Raw genomic sequence first — 23,690 nt, forward strand, 5'->3', positions numbered from 1 at the left:
AGTTTCTCTCAACAACCCTGTGAGATAGGCAGGGCAAGGATGTTGTCTTTTGTTTCAGATAAAGAAAGCTGAACATCGAGCAGGGGCAGTGGTACTACAGTCTGGCTGTATCACTGGTCACAACACACTTCAGAGGTTGGCCCGTGCGTGCTGCATACAGTTGTGCAAGTTGTGCACTGCAAAACTCTAGAGGGCGCCATTCACTGTGTAGTCTTTGTAAATATGCATGTTTCTTATGACAATTTTCTGGGAAATGGTAGTAAGGTATTTTAAGGAAGAGATGCTTTTTAAAGTTGGTGAAAGGGAGCCATGTGGGCTAGTAAAGAGACTGGGGTAGCCTAGGCATCTAGCCACCATTGTCCATGTGTTTCCGGAGGAGAGAGTGTACCTCCTCTAGCATCTGACACAAACGTGGACAATACTCTTGAAGGAATCTCAGCCAATAAAGTCATGCTGACAAACGGCAGATCTAGTTTGAAGAAATATGATTCAGAGGAAAACAAAAGTTCTTTTGTTTGTTTTTTTAAACTAATGAACTCCATACCCAGTCCAGAAATTGCACTGTACTTGGATGGCTCTAGAAAAACCTCAGCTCAATGTGTCCCAGTGGATGCATCCTACTCAGGAAATCTTTAGGGCACAAGATCCAAAGGAAGCTTTGTCAGCTTAGTAGACGAGACAACCTGGTAAGTTAATGACCCCAAAGTAGGGTCAGATTAATAGGTGAAGTGGCTTAAGAGCATTTCCCAGGTGCTGAAATCTTTGGGTTAAAAGGTGAAATTAAATTTCTCACCCACAAAATTTTAGACCAGACCTAAACCTGGTCACCCACCAACATGTATTCACCTGGGGACAAAACACATCGCATTCAGTGGTCACATAAGCGGGGGCGTAAAGATGATAACACAAGTAGCTACCGTTGGCTGAGCCCTTACCACATTTAAACACATGCATCTCATTTAACCAGATGGCAAACTTGGGAGGTGGGCGCCACTATTATCCACAATACAGATGGGGCAACTAGGACTTGAAGAGGTTATAATTTGTTTGAAGTCACCCAGCTAAAAAGTGGGAGAGCTTAGTGCTCTGTTAGTGCCCCGCAGAGCCAATAACAGTAATTTCTGAGAACTCTGAGAAAAGAGAATAAAATGTGCTGAAGAGATGCCCATGTTAAAAACAAAGTGGACAAAGAACAACCATTTCTGCCAGCAAATCCTGACTGGCATGACCTTGTATAACTTTGGACTTCTTTTTGGAACTCTCCCCTTTCCCAACAGACTCTGTTCCCAAAGATGTATGTCTATCAAACAAAGTGCATTTATGATGTATTGTTTCATCAGCTTCCCTAATTTTTATGAATGAAAGATGCCAGCCAACATTTTTGATTAGGGTAAGAAGCTCTAGTGCTGAGATCCTGTGCTGAAATAATTCTGGCCGAAAGCAAACACACCTGACATTTAACTCAAGGTTGAGGACAATTAATTTCTACGTCATTTATCATATAAAATCCTTTAACGACTCATGTCACTCAAAGCAACAGCCAACTACGTGGGAAAACAGTGTGGGGTGTTAGCTGGGAGGGTGGAGTACAAGCTAATGGGACAAATCTCGGGCACCATGTCTATGAATATCACATGATGGGAGGTGGGAGCTGCCACTCGGCCAGCACTGGCCCCGTGCCTGGCGTGGTGCTGGGGGCTTTGCCAGCTTCATCTCACTGGATCTCTGCAACCCAGGGAGGTAGAGGCATTTTTGCCCTAACTTTCCTGATGGGAAAACTAAGTCTTAGAGGACATGGGGAACTTGACGGAGATCACCTAGCTGGTAAGAGTCAGGGCAGGGGCTTGTGACCAGGTCTGGAATGAGCCAAATTGTGCCCTTAGCCACCAGACTGCTTTCTCTGCTTCCATGGTTCTCATAATTTAGCTGCGTCACCTGCAGGGTTCTTTCAAACACAAATTGCTGGGCTCTTCCCCCAGAGTTTCTGATTCAGTAGGTCTGAGGTGGGGTGGAGAATTTACATGTCTAACCTGTTCCCAGGTAAGACTGATGCTGCTGGTCAGGGGATCTCTTTTTTTTTTTAGTGTGTTTTCAAAGCCTATGCAAGCCTTAACTTCTAGGTGGTATTGCTTCCTCTATATGTAGTCACCCAAGTCCTACTGATTTTACCACCTAAATACGACTTGAGAGTCTTTCTTCATCTGCCCTTCCCCGCCATTACTTTAATTTAGATCTTTCTCATCCTTGTCTAGACTATTGTGTTAATCTCCTAGTCTAACTCAGTAGATGGTTCAGATCATTTAATAGTTTCCCCGTTACCTATAGGTTAAACTGTAAGGTCCTCAACATTTATAATCCATCCCCACATTCTATTACCTGCCCATTTCCATCTTGTATTACATTATAAATCCCTTGAGTGTGGGGACCAGTATCTTTGTATTCCTTATAATATTGTGAACATAACAACTGCTCAGCCAATAGTTGTTGACTTAATGAATGAAGTAGGCAGGCTCTTGGCTTGGCAATTAAGTATACTTCTCTAGAATTAAAATGAATTATTCTGTGTAGTAGGAATAAGAAGATTATTTTATTTTGGTATATTAATAATTCACACATTATTATTTTATGGTAGTAATGTCATACGTTCCTCCAGTAATATTAATTTGAATTAATACGATTTTAAGCTATTACATGCAGTTGTTCTGAGTTCCTGTAGAATTGTCTTTTTTTTCCCCCCAGAAGGGAATTAATAGAATTGAGACATAGCAAGAGCAGAAATACTAGGTTTTGGACATCCGTTGTGGTACAAAATAAAAAATTAGCAGTCATTGATTCCTTGTTAGAAATTTGACTCCTAGTCAAAGATTTATAAACTTTACCTTGTGCAAATAAGTTTGTAATCATAATCATTTATGATGCTCAGAATATACCAATGATTCATGAGCCACTCTAAGGGAATCGTGTAACTGGTATAAATCCGTACTTGGTTTTGTTTTAATTTGCAACTTTTCTTCTTAAAGTCTTTTTTAATCTAAAGTTTTGATGGGTACATTGAAACACGGTAAAAATTATTGACAGTTGTGACATTGTTTTTAACAAAAATGTTTACATCATAAAACAAGTTTCTTAGACTTATTAGAAGGTAAGATTTCATGACAGATGAAATATTTAAGATATGCTTCATTTAATATATCAGTAAGTTTCACTAACTACATATTTTGTGCTAATTCATTTATTCTTTTTTTAAATTGAGGTATAGTTCACATACAGTAAAATTTTCTGTTTTGTAGTGTACAATTCAGTGGCTTTTAGTATATTTATGAGGTTGTCCAACTATCACCAATCTATAATTACAGAACATTTTTATCACCCCAAAAGAAATCCATGCTTGTTAGCAGTCACTTCCTTTTCTTCTCCACCTAGCCCCTGGCAACCACTAATCTACTTTCTGTCTCTATGGATTTACCAATTCTGGAGATTTCATATGGATTTATACAATATGTGGCCTTTTGTGTCTTGGCTTCTTTCTTTTTTGTGTGTGTCATATTTTTTTTAATGTTTATTTATTTATTTATTTTCTTATTCGTCATCCATTTTATACACATCAGTGTATACATGTCAATCCCAATCTCCCAATTCAGAGGGGATCTCATTTTGAGAATAACTGTTCTAAATGCATCTGTCTCACTTGACCATGTGCAGGTGGAATGCCCTGATTTAGAGATTTCTGGCCACTTCCCTCTCTCCTATCCACCCCCTCCCCCTTCCTTGTCCGTCTCCCCCCCATCCCCACCCCCACTGCCATTGTCTCTCCCCTGGGCCCAGGTAGACCCAGTCTACCTCTTCTGGAAAGCTAAGACCATCCCACGGATCCAGGTAGCGCTTACCCGGGAGCCAGTCCAGCCCAGCAGGGCAAAGGCATGTTGCTCATAGGGGCACATGACCAGGTCCACACGGATGGCCTTCCAGGTCTTTCCTTCCTCTTGGATGGACGTGTCACTGTCCACTCTCTGATGGTGCAATTTTAAAATCAGAAAGCATTTTTGAAAATGATCTAAAGTATCCACTTGCCTGCTTGGCACCTTGAACTTTTCAAACGTCGACTCCACAAGGTCATAGTATAAAAGTAATCCCTGAAAATAAACAGAAAGACGTCAGGAAGAGTCCCTGATGCAGAGGGTCAGAGGTTTTATATTGGGCTCTTAATGAACGCTCTTAAAGAAAGCTTTGCAGATTTAAGCAAAACATGGGTGCGTTTTGTCCTTGCGTTGTGAGCCCACCTGGCGACAGTAGCAGAGGGAGCCAAGGAGTGGGTGTGTTACACTCCCTCTGCAGCAGAGGAATTTAGCGATTAGAGGGGCCAAGCCAAGGCCACCTCATGGCAAAGCTGCCAGAGGATCCACTCCCCCAAGGTCTGACGGCAGACCAGTGTTCAGAAACTTGCCGCACTCCCGTAAGTACAAACCAACTTTGAACAAAAAGCCGTGCCGTTTCTATGCAGTTGCTCGGACTTAGTGTCCCTCCATATTATGCTGATGACTAGGTCTACTTGGCCCAAAAGGTTGTGGCTGAGGCTCAGCCGCGTTGGGGCCTGATGACTCACTCTTTCTAGGGAGCACTTTGAGATTGTTGCTCTGCCTGCCTTGGAAACTCAGACAAAATTGGTGGCACGTCACCAAACGTTGCCTAGTCAGAAAGTTACGCCCAGCAAAGCTGCCGTCTCCAATTTATCTGCTCCGCGGGACTTCCTCACGGCACAGGGCAGTTGTGGGGTAGGGAAAGGCAGAACTATGCAACTAACTGCTGAATCTGAGTAGCAACTAAAAGAGCAAATAACCTGAAAATAATCTAGTCATAGATATGAGGGTGTATGATTTGTTCTCGGATTCTTTAGGTCAGACATTCTCAAATATTATCATCAGACGCATTTGGAAGGTTTTGTTAAAGCACATTTTGGGAGGTCCTGTCCCCAGAATGATTTGTGAGGGGGCGGGGGAAGATGAATTTGCATTTCTAATAAGTTCCCAGGTGGTGCTGATGCTTCTGATCTAGGGACCACACTTGGAGCATCACTAGTTCCATTTGCTATTGTTATTAGCAGCGCTTGGCATTTCGTGTGCAACCCACCCCCACCCCCAAGAGACATTGTTTCAATTCAACTCAACACTTTGAGGAGGGGATGCTTTTCCTTTTGCTGATCTCAGAAGAGGGAACACTTGGCCCTTCAGTGCCTCTCCCAGAAAAGGTATGAGGAAGGACCGGCACCATCTGAAGCAGGGGTGGGGAGTGGGGGGATTGTGGGGGGAGCGCTGATGTCAGGAAGAGCCTCTGGTGCAGGAGGCAGATGTTGCCCTAGACAAATCTAACAACCAACTCCGGGAAGACACAATTCTGCTTTTTAATGAAACTTACTAAGATTAGTCAATATAGCAGCCTTTCATGTCAATTTGAATTATGTAAATCTGAAAAGCGAGCTATTAAAATATCAAAACAGTCTCACTTTGAAGCCAAATTTATAACATCCCTCTCCCCTTTAAAAAAATTCACAAAGCTGGCTTCCTAAAAGTTGTAAACTGTGTTTGCACTATTGCCACGTGGTGGTGACACTTTGGCTGGTCATAGACAGATGGGCCACCCACCAGGCATGAACCCAAACTACACCCAGCCAGCCCTCCCTTCTTTGGGGTGAATTGCTGGTGGCCAGTGGAGTCTTCTGGATGGCACCCTCCCCCCAAGATCAGTATTTCCAAGCTCTTTTCCTCCATTTCTTCCACGGAGAGGTCTTCTACAAGGACCACATGTAGATTCATCTGATAGGCAACTGAAAACCATACCCATTGGCTGTTCATTCGTTCTGCAGGTGATTTAAAACATTGTATGTGTATATGCATGTGTCGTGTAAGCATGTGCTCAAGTGTGCCTGCATGAGATATAATCATTTTAATCTGGAAAGTGCAGATTTCGGTAAGAAAGGCAGGGGTGGGGAGTGAGGTAGAGGTGGAAGTTAACCATGATTCACAACCGAGGTGTTGGGGGCAGGCGTGGGGCTGCAGGGGTGTGGACAGAGTTGGTGCCTGTTTGTCCGCAAGGGAAGGGGTGCAGCTGCTCGCGTTCTCCCCTGGGTCCCCTCACCCGGCACAGTGCCTGGCTCTCCGGCAGAGTTCAATATACAGTCGTGCAGGAGAGATCATGACTACAGCCACTGTTTAATAGGCATTTATCAAGCCCTGCACCAAATGCCTTATCTAATTCTCTCAGTTAATCCTCCCATTAGCGAATGAGAGAGGCTTGCTATCCCTGTTTTACAGATGAGGAAAGAGAAGCTAGGAAAGAGTCCCAGCTCCTACAGCCAGTAAATGGCAGGGTTGTGCTTTTAAAATCCCAAATCTAAAACTCACGTGCTTAACCTCTGCCTCCACCAGTGTCTGCCCATCTCTTTGCTTGGGGACCAGCAGTATGGCTGCCTGGCGGCCGAAGAAAGACCAACGAAAATGAGGTTCCTTGTCCCCATCTCCCAACCCCATCCCATGTCGGGCTGGGACAGTCTCAGAGCATGGGGAGGGTGGTGACTGTATACCAAGGTCAAATAGGTCCACCCTTGCCAGACCCCCTGATGGGGGTCCAGGCAGCCCTCTCTCCACCCAGGCCGTGGCTGACAGAGCCCATCAGGGTGCTGTCTGTCCATGAGAATCTTTCAGCTTTCCTGCTCGAGCGGAGAAGTAGGGCCAGCCTAGGTTCGGCTGACTCTTTCTCGTCCGGCATTCCCCTGGCTCAGCCTACGATGTTCACTCTCAGAGCTCCTGGTCATCTGGATCCCCACTCCTGAGAGAGAGAGGGGCCTCGTGGGTGAATTTGGATCTGGTTCCAAAGTTGGGTCTTCAATTCTGGTAGTCCTGGCACCAGGGTTGCGTGTTTCTTATACTAACTGTATCTGAGGTCTTCTTTCTCCTGTGTGTCAGGGAGATTTGTCCACACCCAGAAGATGCTAAATCATGCAGGAAAAATGAAGCTGTGCTGGAAAAACACCAACCCCAGCCTCCTCAACCCATCCAGGCCTACGGGTTGCTAGGGAAGGGCCCTCTGGTCTCCTCAGAGCTCTCACTGGAGTCGGGCAGGAGTCAGGGCCCTGCAGGTGGCTCTGGCCGCAGGGTCATCCTTAGTTCCCTCCACTGGGCAATATGCGGCCCAGGGCAAATTTGATCTCAGTGGGTGGGGGCTCCTGAGCCATGACCTCTGCTGGGCCCAGCTTGCCCTCATTAGCTCACTTCTTCCCATCTCAGCACAAAGTCAAGGTGGTTATTGACCAACATAGAGTTCAAGGCAGCCCCAACACCTCTTAGGCTGATTTTATCCTAGTCTTAGCCACACCCCTAAGCTTGCTCTACCCTGGTTCACACCTCCCAGGTCTTCTCAGCACACGCTGTTCGTTTTGTTTAGGGCTCTGATGCCTCTGCACATCCAACACAGAGACAAGCCACCCTCGGCCCCTTTGGTAATAGGATGAGTGTGTATACACAAGCTCACAACCCGGACTCTAGGACCCAAAGCAGGTAAGTCTCACTGCATGTCACTGGCACTGTGTAAGCTGTTGCCAACAACTGAGAATCAGTTAGATGATCATTACACATTTGCAAGGTCAATAGTGTACCAAATTCAATGGTATTAATATAATTCTTGAGTGTCCAAACATCTACTTATGATCTTTCCTCTTACCTTTCTTTCCCATAAGTTTATCACTTTAGGCAAAAGTTGTTGCTCTTCATCCTCTGTTGATCCTGGGCTGGTAATTAAAAAATCTACATCATGCCCAGTCTTCTTACACCTGATTTTAAAAATTGTATAAAATTGAAATAAATTAGATTTTTAGCTCTCAATTTAAGAAAGTCACCTGTGTTTCTATGCCCCATGCTTAAGGTTTGCAACACAAAATGCTCAAGATTTTTTTTTTGAACAAAAGATCCTTGGTTACACAACTCTCCTCCTTGCAAAATAAATTTATGACACAGAAAAATTAAAAAATCATACACGGTACGTATATGATTAGGTACTTGTGGGTAAAAATGGCAAAGATGATTTCTTCTCCACACCCACACATGCACACACTCCCACACACCAGAGACAAGCAGGACAACAAGCAAACCAAGAATTATATTCACGTAATATGAGATAGGGTTCTTGGAATTATGACATAGACTAAGGGCATTTTCTTGGATTTGATCTTGTCTTCCCACTTTCTCCGTCACCTCCACAGCCAACAGCCACCATGTAAGAGGACCACGGGGAGACATGGAGAAGGGTGTGGGAGGGAAGGAGTCTCTTTCTGAAATGGGGCTTCAATATCCAAAAATTGCACACATCTCTGTGAAGAGTTTATTCACTCATTGACACAACCAATATTTCTCGAGTGCCTACTGTGTGCCAAGCACCACGCACTGGCTCTCACTGAGCATTAAGCTCCCAAACCTTAGTGGGGAAACACACATACAAACAATACAAACAAATTACTTGACAACTGTCCAGGGAGAACTGAGGAGGGGTGCCTCGCCCAGCATGGGGAGGAGGGAGTCAAGGAAGGCTTTCTGGGGGAGGTGGCATCTGAACTGAAGCTTAAAGGATGAGGAGAAGTGAGCCAGCTGATGAGCTGAGGAAAACAAGCCCAAGCAGAAAGGTGGGACGGAGCAAAGTCACAGAGGCGAGAAAGTGCTCTGTGTGTGCTGAGAATGACAAGCCACTTGGGGTTGCTGGAGTGAAACATGAGGGGCAGGAGATGAGGCTGCAGAGAGAAGCTGGCGCCAGACCCCCGAAGGCCTCTTGTGCCAAAACTCCTGAGCATGGGGAGCCACTGAAGGTGTTAGAGCAGGGGAGGTAAAAGCAGCTGTCATCATTATTTACCTCCGGAATCCTCCCGTCATGGTGACGAAGGCATCAGGCATAAATGCCCAGACGGCCTCTTTAACCAGCACACTGACTGCCTCTGCTTCGGCCCTGGTCACACGGCTGACAAGGTCTTCATAATAGAGGAATCCTGAGAGGCCATTGGACAGGTCAATGGAGAAAGGGACGTGTCTCGTGTGAAATGACCAGCCCTCAGTGAGGGGGGATTCGTTCCCACATAGAGCTAACATGACCACAGACATCAACGCCAAACTGTTCCACAGAGACCAAGTGATCTGCGTTCTCTTGGTTGTGAATTTTTCGTGTTAACAATGGCTCTTTGCTTTCTGACTGAGAGACTTACAATGTCCTGACTAAGGAAGAGGCAATATTTCATATCCTAGAACCAAGCTGTTCAAATCTGACTTCCTATTGAAGAACCAGCCCTCCTGATCAATAAGCTGTGCCCTATTATTTTAAAAAGATAATGCATGAAGATTTGGGGTGGGAAGATTTGGGGTTGCACGGTTATAGATGAATTAAAGAATTGAAGTCAAGAATAGGAAGGTGGGGGGCTTCTCTGTTGGCGCAGTAGTTGAGAATCTGCCTGCCAATGCAGGGGACACGGGTTTAAGCCCTGGTCCGGGAAGATCCCACATGCTGCGGAGCAACTAAGTCCGAGCGCCACAACTACTGAAGCCCGCGCACCTAGAGCCCGTGCTCCGCAACAAGAGAAGCCACCGCAATGGGAAGCCCACGCACTGCAACGAAGAGTAGCCCCTGCTCGCCACAACTAGAGAAAAGCCTGCGTGCAGCAACGAAGACCCAACGCAGCCAAAAATAAACAAATAAGTAAATTTATTTTTAAAAAAAAGAATAGGAAGAGGGTAGATTTGCATCTGAGGAGAGTTGGAAAATGTCTCTGGTGGTCTGGCTTATTGCTTCTTTGTCTGACCATCACGAATAAACAAAAGCTCAGACAGAGTGGTCATGACGAAGAGTTGTTCTAATGACTTGGTTAACTCCACAGATCCACAGAGGGAGGCGTGGAGCAGAGGAGTAAAGGAGATGGGAGCTTTATCTCCAAGAATTTGGATGAAGCGGAGGAGGGGAGGGGAGCAGGGTGCAGGAGAGATCCATAGAGCCTGAGGGCCATCTAGTTATCCTTCCATACAAGGCACTGCTCTCTTCCCTAGGGTCCACAAGAGGGAGGCATTCCAACTCTGCCTGAATCTTTCTAATAATGGGAGGCTTTGATACCTCCAGAAGCTGCCCATTTCCTAATTGTAAGGTCTTTCGAGGGCAGTTCTTTCTCTTTTTTCCCTCAGCTTTATTGAGGTATAATTGACAAAAATTGTATAAATTTAAGGTGTACAACACGAGGTTTTGCTATATGTACACATTGTGAAATGGTTACCACAATCGAGCTAATTAGCATACAATGGAATATTATTCAGCCTTAAAAAAAGAAGGCAATCTTGTCATTCACAACAATGTGAATGAACTGGGGGCATTATGCTAAGTGAAATAAATCAGACACAGAAAGACAGGTATCGCATGATGTCACTTATATGTGGAATCTAAAAAATGTCTCTTAGAAGCAGAGAGTAGAATAGCAGTTACTAGGGGCTGAAGGGTTGGGGCAGTGGAGAGATGTTTGTCAAAGGGCACAAAGTTTCAGATACGCGGGATGAATAAGTTCTGGAAATCTAACGTACAGCATGGTGACTGTAGTTAACAATTTGTTAAGAAAGTAGATCCTACTTGTTCTCACCAAAAACAAAATGGGGGGAGCGTCAAAAGTTCTTTATTTTCATGAGCTTAAGTCTACCTCCTAGCAGTTTCACCCATCACTGCTCTCTGGAAAGATGTGGAGCCACCATGTTGGTCCTTCTCACCTCCAGGATCACGGGAGGGAGGAGGCAGGAAGGCCATTTGGCTAGAACATCACGGTCACAAAATTCTCAAATTCAAACTTCCCATGTTATCTCTAAATAAGGACAGTTGCAGAATCATATTGTCAGGACCAAGTGAAGATAATGTTCACACTAATACATCTATAAACTGTGCCCAATACCAAACCACACAGCTTGTGGAACACTATTGTTTTTTATATCAATCCTAAAACTCTCTCTCTCTCTTTTTTAAAATAAAGCCACAAGCACAGGGAGATCAGCTCGGTGCTCTGTGACCACCTAGAGGGGTGGGATAGGGAGGGTGGGAGGGAGACACAAGAGGGAGGGGATATGAGGATATATGTATATGTATAGCTGATTCACTTTGTTATAAAGCAGAAACTAACACACCATTGTAAAGCAATTATACTCCAATAAAGATGCTAAAAAAATAATAAAATACATAAAATAAAGCCACATTTTTATTGCAATATGGCCATTTTTGTGTGTGGAGCATTTGATTTAAAAAGCAATGCTTTCAGGGGGTTGCTGTGCAACGGGTACAAAGTCTCAGCAGAGATCTGCTATGCATCGTTGTGCCTGCCACACAATACTCCATTAACAGTACTCTATTGCACACTCAAAAAGTCATTAGTAAATGTGATGTGGATCATAGACTTCAATGCAAAAGTTAAAAAGAATCAGGGTTCTGAAGGAAAACAGGAAAATATCTTTATGGTCTTGAGGGTGAGCAAATATCTCTGAAACAGAGCAGGGGTGCGGGGGCACTAACTATAGTGAAAAGATTGATAATTTGGATTTCATTGAATATAAGAACGTATATTCATCGAAGGACATTATCAAGCAATGAAGAAACACGCTACCAACTGGGAGAAGATATTTGCATTTTATGTATCTGACACAGTGCTGGTGGGGTGTCTGATAGAGCTAAATCAATAACTATTCAGCCTCTGACCCAGCAATTTCACACCTAGGGGTATGCACAAGAGAAATGAGGACATATATCCACAGGTACAAGAATGTTCATAGCCAAAAACTGGAAATAATTCTAATGTCCATCAACAGGAAATGGGTAAATAAATTATGATACCAATGGAAGAAAAATTGCTAAGAGGGTAGATCTCATGTTGTGTTCTTACCATATTTAAAAAAATCAATTTAATAAAATTAAACAAATAATGTATAAATATGAAAAAAAATGAACAACAGTGCTCCATTTGGCTCTTTTTTTGATACAAAAATTTCATCATGGCTGATATTCACAGTACAATTCATTTGGTAACCATAAAGCTCCTGTGCTTATTCAGGATGTACCTAAACCAAAAGTCATGATTAGCAACAATTTCTTTAAGGACATATGCAGGTATCAGGAACGAACATGGAGATAGTTTAATAATTTGTTGACACCCATGAAAGCAACTTAATTGGCTTTCCTTTTGGGTATGGTAGGGAGGTGAACTTATTACAAGAAACGTATTACCCTGTACAGTGTTATATGTGTGCTGTTATATTTCAGAAACCAATGTGGCATGTGAATCCTCAAGCCTCAGGGAATTAAAACCAAGTATGATTATAAGTAAAACTGAATCAGGGTTTCACCCCTGGATCGTACTTTCAACGTGTTCAGTTAGCTTACCCTTGGCAAAATGCTAAACTATTCCCATTGACAAGTCCATTCATTGTAGCGCTGCTACAAGGGATACATAAAGCCTGGGTTTTTCAGCTATAAGTATGATAGGAAGGCATTCCTCGAGTTCTACATAAAACAAAAGCATGAAATAGTCGGATGGCCATCACTGATGGATTGAGAGAGTAATAGCTGCTTCATTCATCTGTCTGGAAGAGCCCAAATAGGAAGAGAAAAATCCAGTTTACAAAGCTGGGGACTTCGGAGCTACTTGGATCCCAAGAGCATTCGGTGTCAGTTGATAGAGGTTTTCATCTAAGGGAAACACGGCATTGCCTCCCACATTCTCTCTATGTGTTGACAGCCCTTACTATCATTCTGAGCCATGTTTCATACTTATGTATATTTTAATACTTATGTATATATTTCTATGGCATCTCTAGAGCTGTTGTACATCACGCTTATTAAGTGTGCACTTTCAGAAGCCCAGAATATGAATATGGGTCTTTTTTTTCCTTAGGCCCTTTTAGTTCCTATGTGGCATCTTATAAAGCTTATTAGCAATTTTTCGGAGGCTAGCAACTTTATGAAGTTGGGGAATTCTATGGTAGCATTGATGTGAACCACCAAGAATTGATTTCTTCCTCTCCTCTTGCTTGTTTCTTTTCATCACTTAAACAGAAGATAGCTGTTTTCTTTTTTCTTTTCTTTCTGGTCTCCTCTTGTAGCCGATTCCCTTACTTTCATATGATTAAAAATGTTGATGACGTCCTCATTCTTTGTAACTCAGAAGCTATAGTGCTCAGAACTGTGGCTGTGACTTCCTTTCAAATCCCAGTTATATTGTATTTCTATTGCATATTAAAAATAAACATTTAAATCACACAATTTTTGACCCTGTTTTTTGACATTTCTTGATTGAAAAAAATATACCAGGACCCTCCATAAATAGAAGTGACCAAGCCACCTTCAACCTCCGTGAGGCCCTGCCAGGCTTTCAGATGCCTGTCTCTACACTCTTCTGGGTTAAGGAGTCCTGGTTGGGTAGATAAACCCCTGTCTAGATTTCCACCACTTCCCTTCTATGTCCTTGTGTCTTACAGTTTCTAAAGCAGATCCGTATTTGTACCAAGCAACAGCTCTAGTTCATTCAAATATTCTTTACTCTCCAACCCTCCAGGTCAACTTTCTGTCTTGGATTCCTCACCCATACCTCTTACCCAGCCAGGACCCAAATATCTGGAAGGGTCAGTTCAGTAAGAACTAGATCAATGGTGCAACCAGGTTTGACAGCGGGATAAAGGAATGACAACAGCCTTCATGCAGGGTATATTTGCTCTGTGCCAGGCTAAGCGTTTTGCCTGCAAGATCTGATCTATTCCCCACTTACGTACCGATGTTACCTCCCTTTTATAGATGAAGTAACGAAGGCTCAAAGATTTTAACTAACTTTCTCAAGATCACACAACTGGAGAGTGCCAGAGCCAGGATTTGGATCCAGGTCTGTCTGACTCCAAAAGCTTGGGCTTTTTGCCATAGCATGAAAAGAGGCCAAACAAGAGACCAGCTCACCAAGACTGGAGTTGACGTATGAAGTACAGCAGACAGATCCCTACCACAACCTGACCAGCCCATGGCAACAACATGAGATTTTTTTAGGAGAGACAATTCACCTGCTTTCTGCATTCTTGTGAATTTCAAGGTTTTGTCCAACCTTATTTTACTCAGAGATCTGAACCCCATCCTGAACCATTTCTCAGATGTCTTCAATCCCACTCCAAATACAGAAGTAAAGAGCTGAAACAAAGAGAAAGGCATGCCTTTAGTTTCTAAAACAATCATTATGTCAATGAAATGATACTTTTCAAGGTCAAGTGATTAAGAAAAGGTGTAAACAAATCTCTGACTTAGTTTCTCCTGAATATGACAAGCAGGTGGGCAATGGTAATTTTTCAGAGGCATTTCTATTTCAGCAGGGTCCCTTCCTGACCTATGTTATTACTAAATGAAGCAGAAGTGCGGAGCCAGCTTCTGGCACTGCCGAGGGCTTCCAGATATCCAATAAGGATTGCCTGCACTGTCAGTGTGTGACAACAGGTATCTGTACCCAACTCTTTGCCAAGAGTGCCTTACAGACACTCATGCATATTCACCCTCACAATTTAAAGAGGGATGCACGTGTAGGTTGCATAAATTCGTCACCATCACACAACTGGTAAGTGTCAGAGCCCAGACTCAACCCAGTCTGTCTGCCCTCTGAGCCTGGCCTTCTGCCCTCGACCACAGTTTAGCCTGAGCATCCCTTCTGAACCCAAGGAATTGGTAGGTGGAAGTCTCTGGCCCCTGCAACTCCAAGGTAGGGAACATTGGGAGGTAACAAACCCTGCTTCAAAGTAGACAAGGATTCAGTGAGGAGCAGGTTTCTTAAAGAACAGGTTTGTTTTGTCTCACAGTCTTAGTGTACCCAGGAGTGACAGACTTGGGAGGTAAGGTCATTTGTGTCTCACCATAGCATGGCAATAAGCCCGAGCACCCATATTTATTTAGGCATCTGCTTCCTAGACCACTGCTATGGACTGAATTGTGCCCCCTCCTCCCAAATTCATATGTTGAAATCCTAACCTCCAGTGTGATGGTATCTGGAGATGGGGCTTTTGGGAGGTAATTAGGTTTAGATGAGGTCATGAGGTGGGTCCTCGTGATGGGATTAGTGCCTTTATAAGAAGAGACACCAGAGAGTTTGCTCTCTCTCTGTGTCATGTGAGGGCACATTGAGAAGGAGGCCGTCTGCAAACCAGGAAGAGAGTCTTAACCAGAGCCCAACCATGCTGGCACCCCAATTTCAGATTTCCAGGCTCTAACTGTGAGAAAATAAATATTTGTTGTTTAAATCACTCAGTCTGCGACATTTTGTGATGGTATCCCAAGCTGACTAATACAACCACTTAGAATAAGTAATAGGATTAACTGAAAAACCATTTTTGATAAATACATATAAAAATCACGTACTTTGAAGGACTGATATCGTTCATCATTTAACACAGCTTTAACTTCAGAACTTTCTCCATCTTCAATAATTTCCTGCACGAACAGTTGAAAAATATATTACATTAGTGATGTTAACTGCAGTCTAAGATTTTCAAATTCCCAGATCTAGTAGCTTAATTTTTCATGAAATACACCTGTTGTATACAGGATATTTCCTTAGCTGATCTGGAGAAAACAAGACATTTCCTGCTTGAAAAATCTCAGGTTATTATATTTCCAAGGACCCCTTTACAATCCTCAAGGAGGAAGGTACAGAATGATTAGGGTCCAAATCTACAGAACACCAAACCAAAAGATTCACTGACAAAGGTGTGTCTAAATATTTGAGATAGTTTTCTTTTCAATGAATATAAATTAGCTGAAACAAGAGGACTTTTCATCTGAGTTTTCTTTTCAATGAATATAAACTAGCTGAAACAAGATGACTTTTCATCTGAGCCGGTTAATTTTGGACCCATTGAAAAGCTAATCCGGGTTCAAGCCCTTATGATGTCTAGCTCAGAGCCACCCAACATCCTCTAAATAGAGTTGGGATTATTTCCCTTGAATAATTTACCTTGAGCTTGACTATATTGAAACTTACTCTTGGATGACCAATTTGCCTTGCCGGGGAATCCTTAAACATCATTAAATAAATAACTACCCATCCCTGGCTCTCTTCTTAGAATATACAGGTAGAGATGCAGAATCAGCTCCACTGCCCATCACACCCACCACCATTCTGGAGGGCAATGTCCCCTGAGTGGAAATGAGGTTCTTCACACAGCCTGTGTTTGAAGTCATAGCATCCTCTCCCGTTGAGCTTTTAGGTCACTAGAGTCTTTCACTGTGATTAATAATACGGGAGAGTTATTTTCCCACTAGCTGACCCCACATAGCTCCAGGAGAGAAAATATTGGAGTGTGAATTACACATGTGTATATGTGTATCTATCTATCTATGTAATATATATGTTATATAATATATATATCTATATAATATATATTAGGGAAAAAGGAAAATAAGTCATGAATACCACATCTATATAGTTAACAGGAAAATCCATTAACTGCATCTCTCTCTCTCCCTCCCTCCCTCCCTACCTATCAGGAGTTGGGATGAATCACCTTTCACCCTTACCTCTATGACACACTTCACTTTGTCCCCCAGGCAGGGAATTCCTTCTGTGTCCTTCATACTGATGATTGTGAAAGGCAGAGATTTAAGTACAGAAGCTGCTCTCATAAATTCCAGACAAGAGACTTCATTTTCCTTAAACTCATAATTTTCAGCCAATACCTCAAAGGCATCCTGAAGAATAAAACCAGATGAGCAAAACACAGTCTGTTTCCTAGCCCCTAGCCCCCGAGCCAGCAGTCACTTGCAAACACCTCTTGCTCTCTGTTAAGTATTAGAACACCTCGTGACTATTTCCTCAAAGATCAGGATTGGGTGTCCTGTACTTTTGCACCCCTCCCTTGGTGGATGAGCGGAATTGAGTTGAAAAGACAGGCCACAGAGTGCTTTGTAAGGAAACTTTGAGTTCTCAGCCATTAGATATTCAGGAGTGATATAGCTATAAAATGATATTGTGCTCACTGCATCTTCCTAGTTGTTACTTGGCATGATCCTTCCCTCTTGGCTGACTTTCCTACCAGCCTGTGACCAGGATTCTGTCTTGATCACTGGGAAGCCCCATCTCTTATCTCATGCATGAAATATAGTCAACACTTAGCATAGGCTTATTGAATGAATGGGTATAATCATAAGTGGCACAAACCCACAAGCAGGGTTATTTAAGGTAGGGGGTTATTTAAGGTAGGGCACGTTTGCATTTCTGGCAGAGGAGGAAGCAGCTGCAGGTGTGGCATGATGCTCAGTGTGCCCAGTAGCTACAATTTCCTGGTGCTCCTTGCACACGTGGGGCTAGAAGACTAGAAAGGAGAAGTTTGTATTTGATATACTAACGCAAGTTTTATCTATCTGACTACTGACTCTAGGCTGGAGGACAAGCAGTTATAGGCTTGTTCGGGTCATTTGAAACATAATTATTGAACTTCAGGGCTGAATTTAGAGACGATCTAGCTAATTCCTTTTTGAGCAGATGAGGAAACTGAGGCTCAGAGAGAGGAATTGACTTGCCCCAGCTAGTTAACATCAGAGAGGCTGAATCCAGGTCTGCTGACTCTCAATCCTCTGGCTTCCCAGCAAAAGCTGTTTATGCACAATTGCTATTTCTATGTAATTTGCTCTTACTGTGTAGTGGACTAATTACAGTACATATTTGTTTTTTCAGAATATTTGCCTTTGTTAACTGTTGCGTCTATTAATGACAACTCCCGATAAATAGTAACCCACTGTCTCTAAAGAATGTGCTCTGAATATATTTGTCTATTTCCATGACAAAAGGAGACCCATTCTTGACAGAAAGAGGAACCAGAGATCAGGTTAGGGGAGTGGGTAAGAGTGTGAAAAACATTCCTAGATTTTCAGGAATATTCATAACTTAATGTGGAGATTCATGGAAAGAAGCAGAAAGCCCTGCGTTTGCTCTAGGTGTTGTTGTAAATCTCCTTTACCGTGAATATGTGGTTCCAGTTGTTTAAAGTGGTTCTTCTCTGACATGCGTACTGAGAGATCTTTTTTACAGCAAGTGGTGGAGTCTTCTGGAAGCCTGGGTTGGGAGTAGCTGAATAGTCTGTTCTCACCTAAACAAATGCATAAGCATCCATTTAAAATAACAATTAATAGTGGTAATAATAATAGATGTGTATGAAGAAAAAGGCAGTTTGATGGCAATTGTCTCTGGAAAGAGAATAAAATTATAGGAGGCTCAAATTTTATGTTATATGCATCTCTAATATTTGAATTTGCTATAATTAACATGTATTATTTTTGCAATCTGAAAAAATAACATGAAAAAAAACTACCAATTAAATATCATTTTTCTTTTCTGTGAACTTATGTAGTTATGGTCCGTTGGTGATGGGTGTGGAATTAAGAGCTTAACTTTATTTTTTTCTTTATGAATGATCACAGTAAGAAAAAAAATAAGAACCTTCTACTTTTCTGACTGCTAGACATCAAGACTTCAATATTTTGAAATATTTGTGTATAGACTTGTTTGTAAAAATAGCTACCATTTATTAAGTGCATATATAAATCAGGCTCTGTCTTAAGCACTTTACATGTGTGTTATTCTAATCCTCATAATCATCTTACAAGATAGGCAGGCACTATTGTTCTTATAATGTAGAGGAAGAAACTGAAGCTCAGAAAAGCTAAGTGACTTGCCCAAGGTCACACAGGGAGTAAGCAGAGAACCTGGGGTTTAACTCAGGTCTGTTGATTCTACAGCCCATGTTCTTAATCATAAGCAAAAGGCAATGAAAATCACATTCGTGACACTTACAACAAGCTGGTGTTTTCCTGTAATCTCCACCGGTTTTCCTGCTCCCATACTTTCTATCAGCCAGGAGACGTCGAGGAGTTCTAGCTGTGAGCTGGCTCTTACGTTCTGTACCTGAAGCCAGTCAAGAACCTCTGAACCAGAGTTGTTTTCTGCCACAATGTGGGTGACAGAATCACTGCAGAATGCAAGACAAAGTTACCAGCTGAAGGGACTTTTGAAATGAGAAGCTCTCCTCTTTCCCTGAGGTGTTTCAGAGCATTCCATCTGATGGAGAAAGACGCACAGTAGACCTGACCATAGGCACGGAGAACCTAGGCCTCCATGCAAGGGAATTCTACTTAAATTAGTGTAACAACAGTGGTCTACGTTACATATCAGATGCAAGAAAAATTAAGAAAACATTAAGATTGTGGTGTCAATGGAAAACCAAGGTCCAGAGAGGATGGAGGATAAAATCGTTCTTAAATTAGCACCTTGCACTCTGCCTGTGGCTTTGATGTGCCACTTCCTTTTTATTTGTAGAGGGCTTTAACCCAGTGCCTTTCAAACTTATTTGTGACCCACACTTAGAAACACATTTTATATCATCACCCCAAATAGAGATAGATGTATATGTCGATATGCTTATAACATCCCACTAAATTGATCTCACAACCCATTAATAAGAGGTGACCAGCCTTTGAGAAATATTGCTTTACATGTTTTTCAAAGCACAACCCTGTGACGTAAGACCCTGTATCTTTTCCCTAGTAAGTACTGAGCACTTACAATGTTTCAGCACTGTCCAAGTACTTTACATACATTATCTCATTTAATACTCACATAGCTCCTCAAGTAAATGTCATACTAGTCACACTTCAAAAATGAGGAAACTGAAGAACAGAGAGGTTAAGGACATCCTGAAGGTCACACAGCTGGTAAATGATATTTATCCTTTTTGACTGTCTTTTCTGGGTCAAGTATGTTATTTCTAGTTTTTAAGAAGTCTTCACAGTCAGCATTATATCATTGGAACTAATAATTTTTAAGGCTCCTTCAGTTCAAATAGTCTATGAATCTGGGAAATAACAAGAGAAAATAGCGTAATTAGGTATCTAAGAGAAAAAAAATAGATTTTCTCTTCTTTTTCCCACTTCTCTTGCTTGACTTCTTTCTCCTTCTCCTTTTCTTGACTGACTCTTGGATTCACTGGGTATTTTTTGGTTCACTGTTATATGCACAGCCCTAGGTTTCTTGTGGTGGTGATGGGTACCGAAGAAGAAAAGGGAAGTCTCTGGGCATCAGTATCTTATGTTAACAGTATGTTATGATAAGACACAAGACGTGGGCAGGATCTGCAAATGGTACACAGAGAGGGAAAAGAATTTGGTGTGGGCTGGGAGAGGTGGATGGCTTTGTGGAAAAGCAGGATTTGTGCCCTGTCTGGGTGGATGGGAGGGATAAGGTACCTGGTAGGCAGAACTTTTGGTCGTCCTGGAAGAAAAGGTTCAGAGGAAAGGAAGGAGAATGGCCTGTACTGGAGTGAAGAATTCATGTTGGGAAGTAGTTGTAGATGTGGCTGAGTACAACATTACAGAGGGTGTTGGAAGCCTGGTTGAAGAAGTTGGCTCTTGTTTTCTGGGATTATGGAGCCACTGAAGGCTTTTGTGTGCAGGACATGGATAGCATTGTCGTGTTATTTTAAAAGACTAATCTGTTACACACAATGATTTGGAAGGGGGAGTCATGGGTTGGGGAAAGGGGGGGAGCTACTTAGGAAGATGAATCACTGGACCAGATATAAGGTGACTTTAACCCCACTCTGGTTCCTATAGCTCTAGAAAGGAAGCCAAAGAAGGCATATGATGGACAGCTGGCATCGCCTATAAAAGATGGTGTGGAGAATAGACTCAAATATGACTCCAGCATATCTATCACACTCAAGTATTATCACTTTTGGTAGAAATAGGGATTTAGGAAGTTGCATCTCTTTGGGGGAAGGGGTGGGGGAGTGGAATTGAAGTTTATTTCAGGCACGCTGCATTGGAAGGATGGCTGGAGATCAGAGCTGAGACCATCTGGATGGCAGGATGTGCAGCAGGCCCAGGCAGAAATAAGTCAGGGTAAAACAACCTTTTACAGGGGATGAGGGAAGACGGCTAGCTGCTTCCCTATTCCAGATCCATATAATTCCAAAGATTATTTATGGTAAACTTCTTGAAAGATTGTTTATGTCAAGACTTGAACAACGAAAGAATTAACAGGGCTACATAGTAAGTATTATTCCTTCTATATTTCTGCCCTTTGAGGGGAAATTTTACTATTACATTATTTATTATAGTATTTATTCTTCTTATTATAAATAGGGTTTTGTCTAAACCTCAGAGGGAGCAGGGTGTGCTGAGGAGGAGCTCTGGGGCTCAGCGTCCAAATTTAGACCCCTCACCATCCACTCTTGTACCACCATCCCCCAGCGGGGATATCTGAGCTCACCCTATTGGATGAGGACCACATTCGTCTCTTACTGAGTTCATATAAGCATATTTGTGAATATATATCATATGAAGGAAGACTCTGATTTAGACTTCCAACCCCTGCTCATTAAGCAACTAGCAGACAAAACAAAACAACAACAACAACAATAAAGCACATACAAAAACAAAAAATCAAACAAACATTCACATTGTGCTATTCAGAGTTCAGTACTGTTTCTCACTCGTTCCCACAAAGTAAGAGCTTGAAAGTCAGCATTAGGAACTTTAACATCATCACAGTACAGTCATATCTTAGAGATCTTGCAAGTTCGGTTCCAGACCACCACAATAAAGCATTTGTTCACTTTCTGTTCTGAGCCCTTAGCAGATAGTATTACCAAGCAGGGTCACCCCCTCTGGTATGCTCTGCTGCCAGTGTCTTACTGCTGTGTTGTGGCAGCCATTTGCTGATACAGTGGTTTTCTCTCTGCTCTGAAGACTACAGTATTGAAGAGACTAATAATATTTGAATATTACCATGTACCAGAACCGTGGTAGGCACAGTTCATACACTACCTCATTTAATTGTCAATAACACTATGAGATAGGTATGATTATCCCCATCTAAAAATAAGAAAAGAGAGCTTTTGAGAGACATTAAAAATTCACCCAGCTAATAATTGGTGGAGCTGAAATTTGATCTGAGGTCTGTTTTAATCTAAAATCTGTGTACTGGGGGACTTCCCTGGTGGTCCAATGGTTAAGACTCCATGCTTCCACTGCATGGGGTGCTGGTTCGATCCTTGGTAGGGGAACTAAGATCCTGTGTGGCATGGCCAAAAAAATAAGATAAAATAAAACCTGTGTGCTAGACCACACTGAGCTGCCCCTCTGTGACTTTGTGCTTAATTCCATGGCTCTGGCGAGAGCTATTCCTTTTCTCAAAAGGAATACCATCAGGATGAGTATCATCATCATCACCACCACCATCATCATCATCACGAAGAAGATTCTCTCTGAAGCGCAGAAATAGAGATGGACTAACACTTCCTACCTGACACTGTTAGACACGCTCTGCCTGCTGCTGCCACAGAGGATTCATGTTTTGATGTTTTATGTCCAGTATAATATGGGCTACAAGGAGGACTGTCCCAGAAAGTCTGAAAGAACAGTTGCTATGGCTAGTCACAGAGGGGCTGTCAGGCTCCCTGAGCTCTGGGTTTTGCCTAAACTTCGGAGGGAGATAGATGTGCTCAGGAGGAACCCCCGGGGCTCCTCTTCCAAATTCAGGTCCCTCACCATCCACACTTACCACCCCCTGCTCCTCCACACCATCTCTCACCTAGGGTATCTCTGGACTCAGCCCTGCCTCTAACAGAGACATTCAGAATGCCTGGGGATGTGGGGGAAGGGTGCTGTAAAACAATCAACAAACAATTAAATACTGGTATATACGAAAGAAAAAGACTAGAGAGAAACATTCCAGACAATCAGCAAGAATAACAATAACTACGCGCATGTGCGCGTGCACACACGCACACACACTCACACACACACACTCACACTCACACACTCACACACACGCACACACACTCACACACTCACACTCACACACTCACACACACGCACACACGCACACACGCACACACGCACTCACACTCACACACTCACACACACTCACACACATGCACACACGCACACACACTCACACACTCACACACACACACACGGATATATTCTTACTCAATCCGCCCAAGAGTCTTATGAGGTGGGCAATAAAATTTCAAATGAGAAAACCAAGCCTGCAGAGGTTACATGAAGCCAAGGTTCAAACCCAGGTGTTCATGACTTGAGCAATCTCTTAACGTTCTGCTAGACTGTGGTTAGACCCCTGTGTGAGGTTTTGTTTGTTTTAAGCATTTTTCTATATTTTCCCATTTTCTGTCACGAACCATCTTTCATCACTTTTCTACTTAAAGGAATGTCATTTTCAAGGGCAAATCAACCTCGGATTGGGGCTGAGGTAGTCTCTGCCTTGGCCCCAAAGACCTGGGCTTTCTTCTTATGATAAAAGGTGGCAGCGAGCCTCAGGCAGCCATCTTCAATCTCTTCTAAAGACCCCAAGGCAGTGCTGAGATGGCTTTTCCTGAAATATCAGTGGATTCCATTCTTTAAGTGCATCTAGTTTCTTAGCCATGACCAATTAACAGTGCCTTGGACTAGGTCTGGGAGGCTGTGAACCAATTACAGGAATCCTTTACTAGGATTTGTCCTTCAGCTTCCCAAGGGGAAAACCATGCAGGGGCCTCTTCTTCAACTGGTGCTGAACTGAAATATGCTTGACTTGATCCTTGGCATCCCTAAGGGCAGGGACAGTGTTA

General features: G+C 42.8%; 1 protein-coding gene across 1 annotated transcript in view; it reads right to left on the reverse strand.

Annotated features, from left to right (window-relative positions):
• DNTT (DNA nucleotidylexotransferase) overlaps window positions 1–23,690 on the reverse strand; it is a 36,145-nt gene that overhangs the window by 5,001 nt on the left and 7,454 nt on the right. Inside the window, exons 2-9 of the mRNA XM_061194843.1 lie at window positions 18,857–19,031; window positions 18,024–18,152; window positions 16,585–16,755; window positions 15,427–15,498; window positions 14,091–14,214; window positions 8,893–9,025; window positions 7,714–7,822; window positions 3,888–4,133 (exon numbers count right to left, since the gene is read on the reverse strand). Coding sequence (XP_061050826.1) covers window positions 3,888–4,133; window positions 7,714–7,822; window positions 8,893–9,025; window positions 14,091–14,214; window positions 15,427–15,498; window positions 16,585–16,755; window positions 18,024–18,152; window positions 18,857–19,031 — 1,159 coding nt within the window. The remainder of the gene's footprint in view (window positions 1–3,887; window positions 4,134–7,713; window positions 7,823–8,892; window positions 9,026–14,090; window positions 14,215–15,426; window positions 15,499–16,584; window positions 16,756–18,023; window positions 18,153–18,856; window positions 19,032–23,690) is intronic.

Source organism: Eubalaena glacialis, chromosome 1 (genome assembly GCF_028564815.1).
Source record: "Eubalaena glacialis isolate mEubGla1 chromosome 1, mEubGla1.1.hap2.+ XY, whole genome shotgun sequence".
NCBI lineage: Eukaryota > Metazoa > Chordata > Mammalia > Artiodactyla > Balaenidae > Eubalaena > Eubalaena glacialis.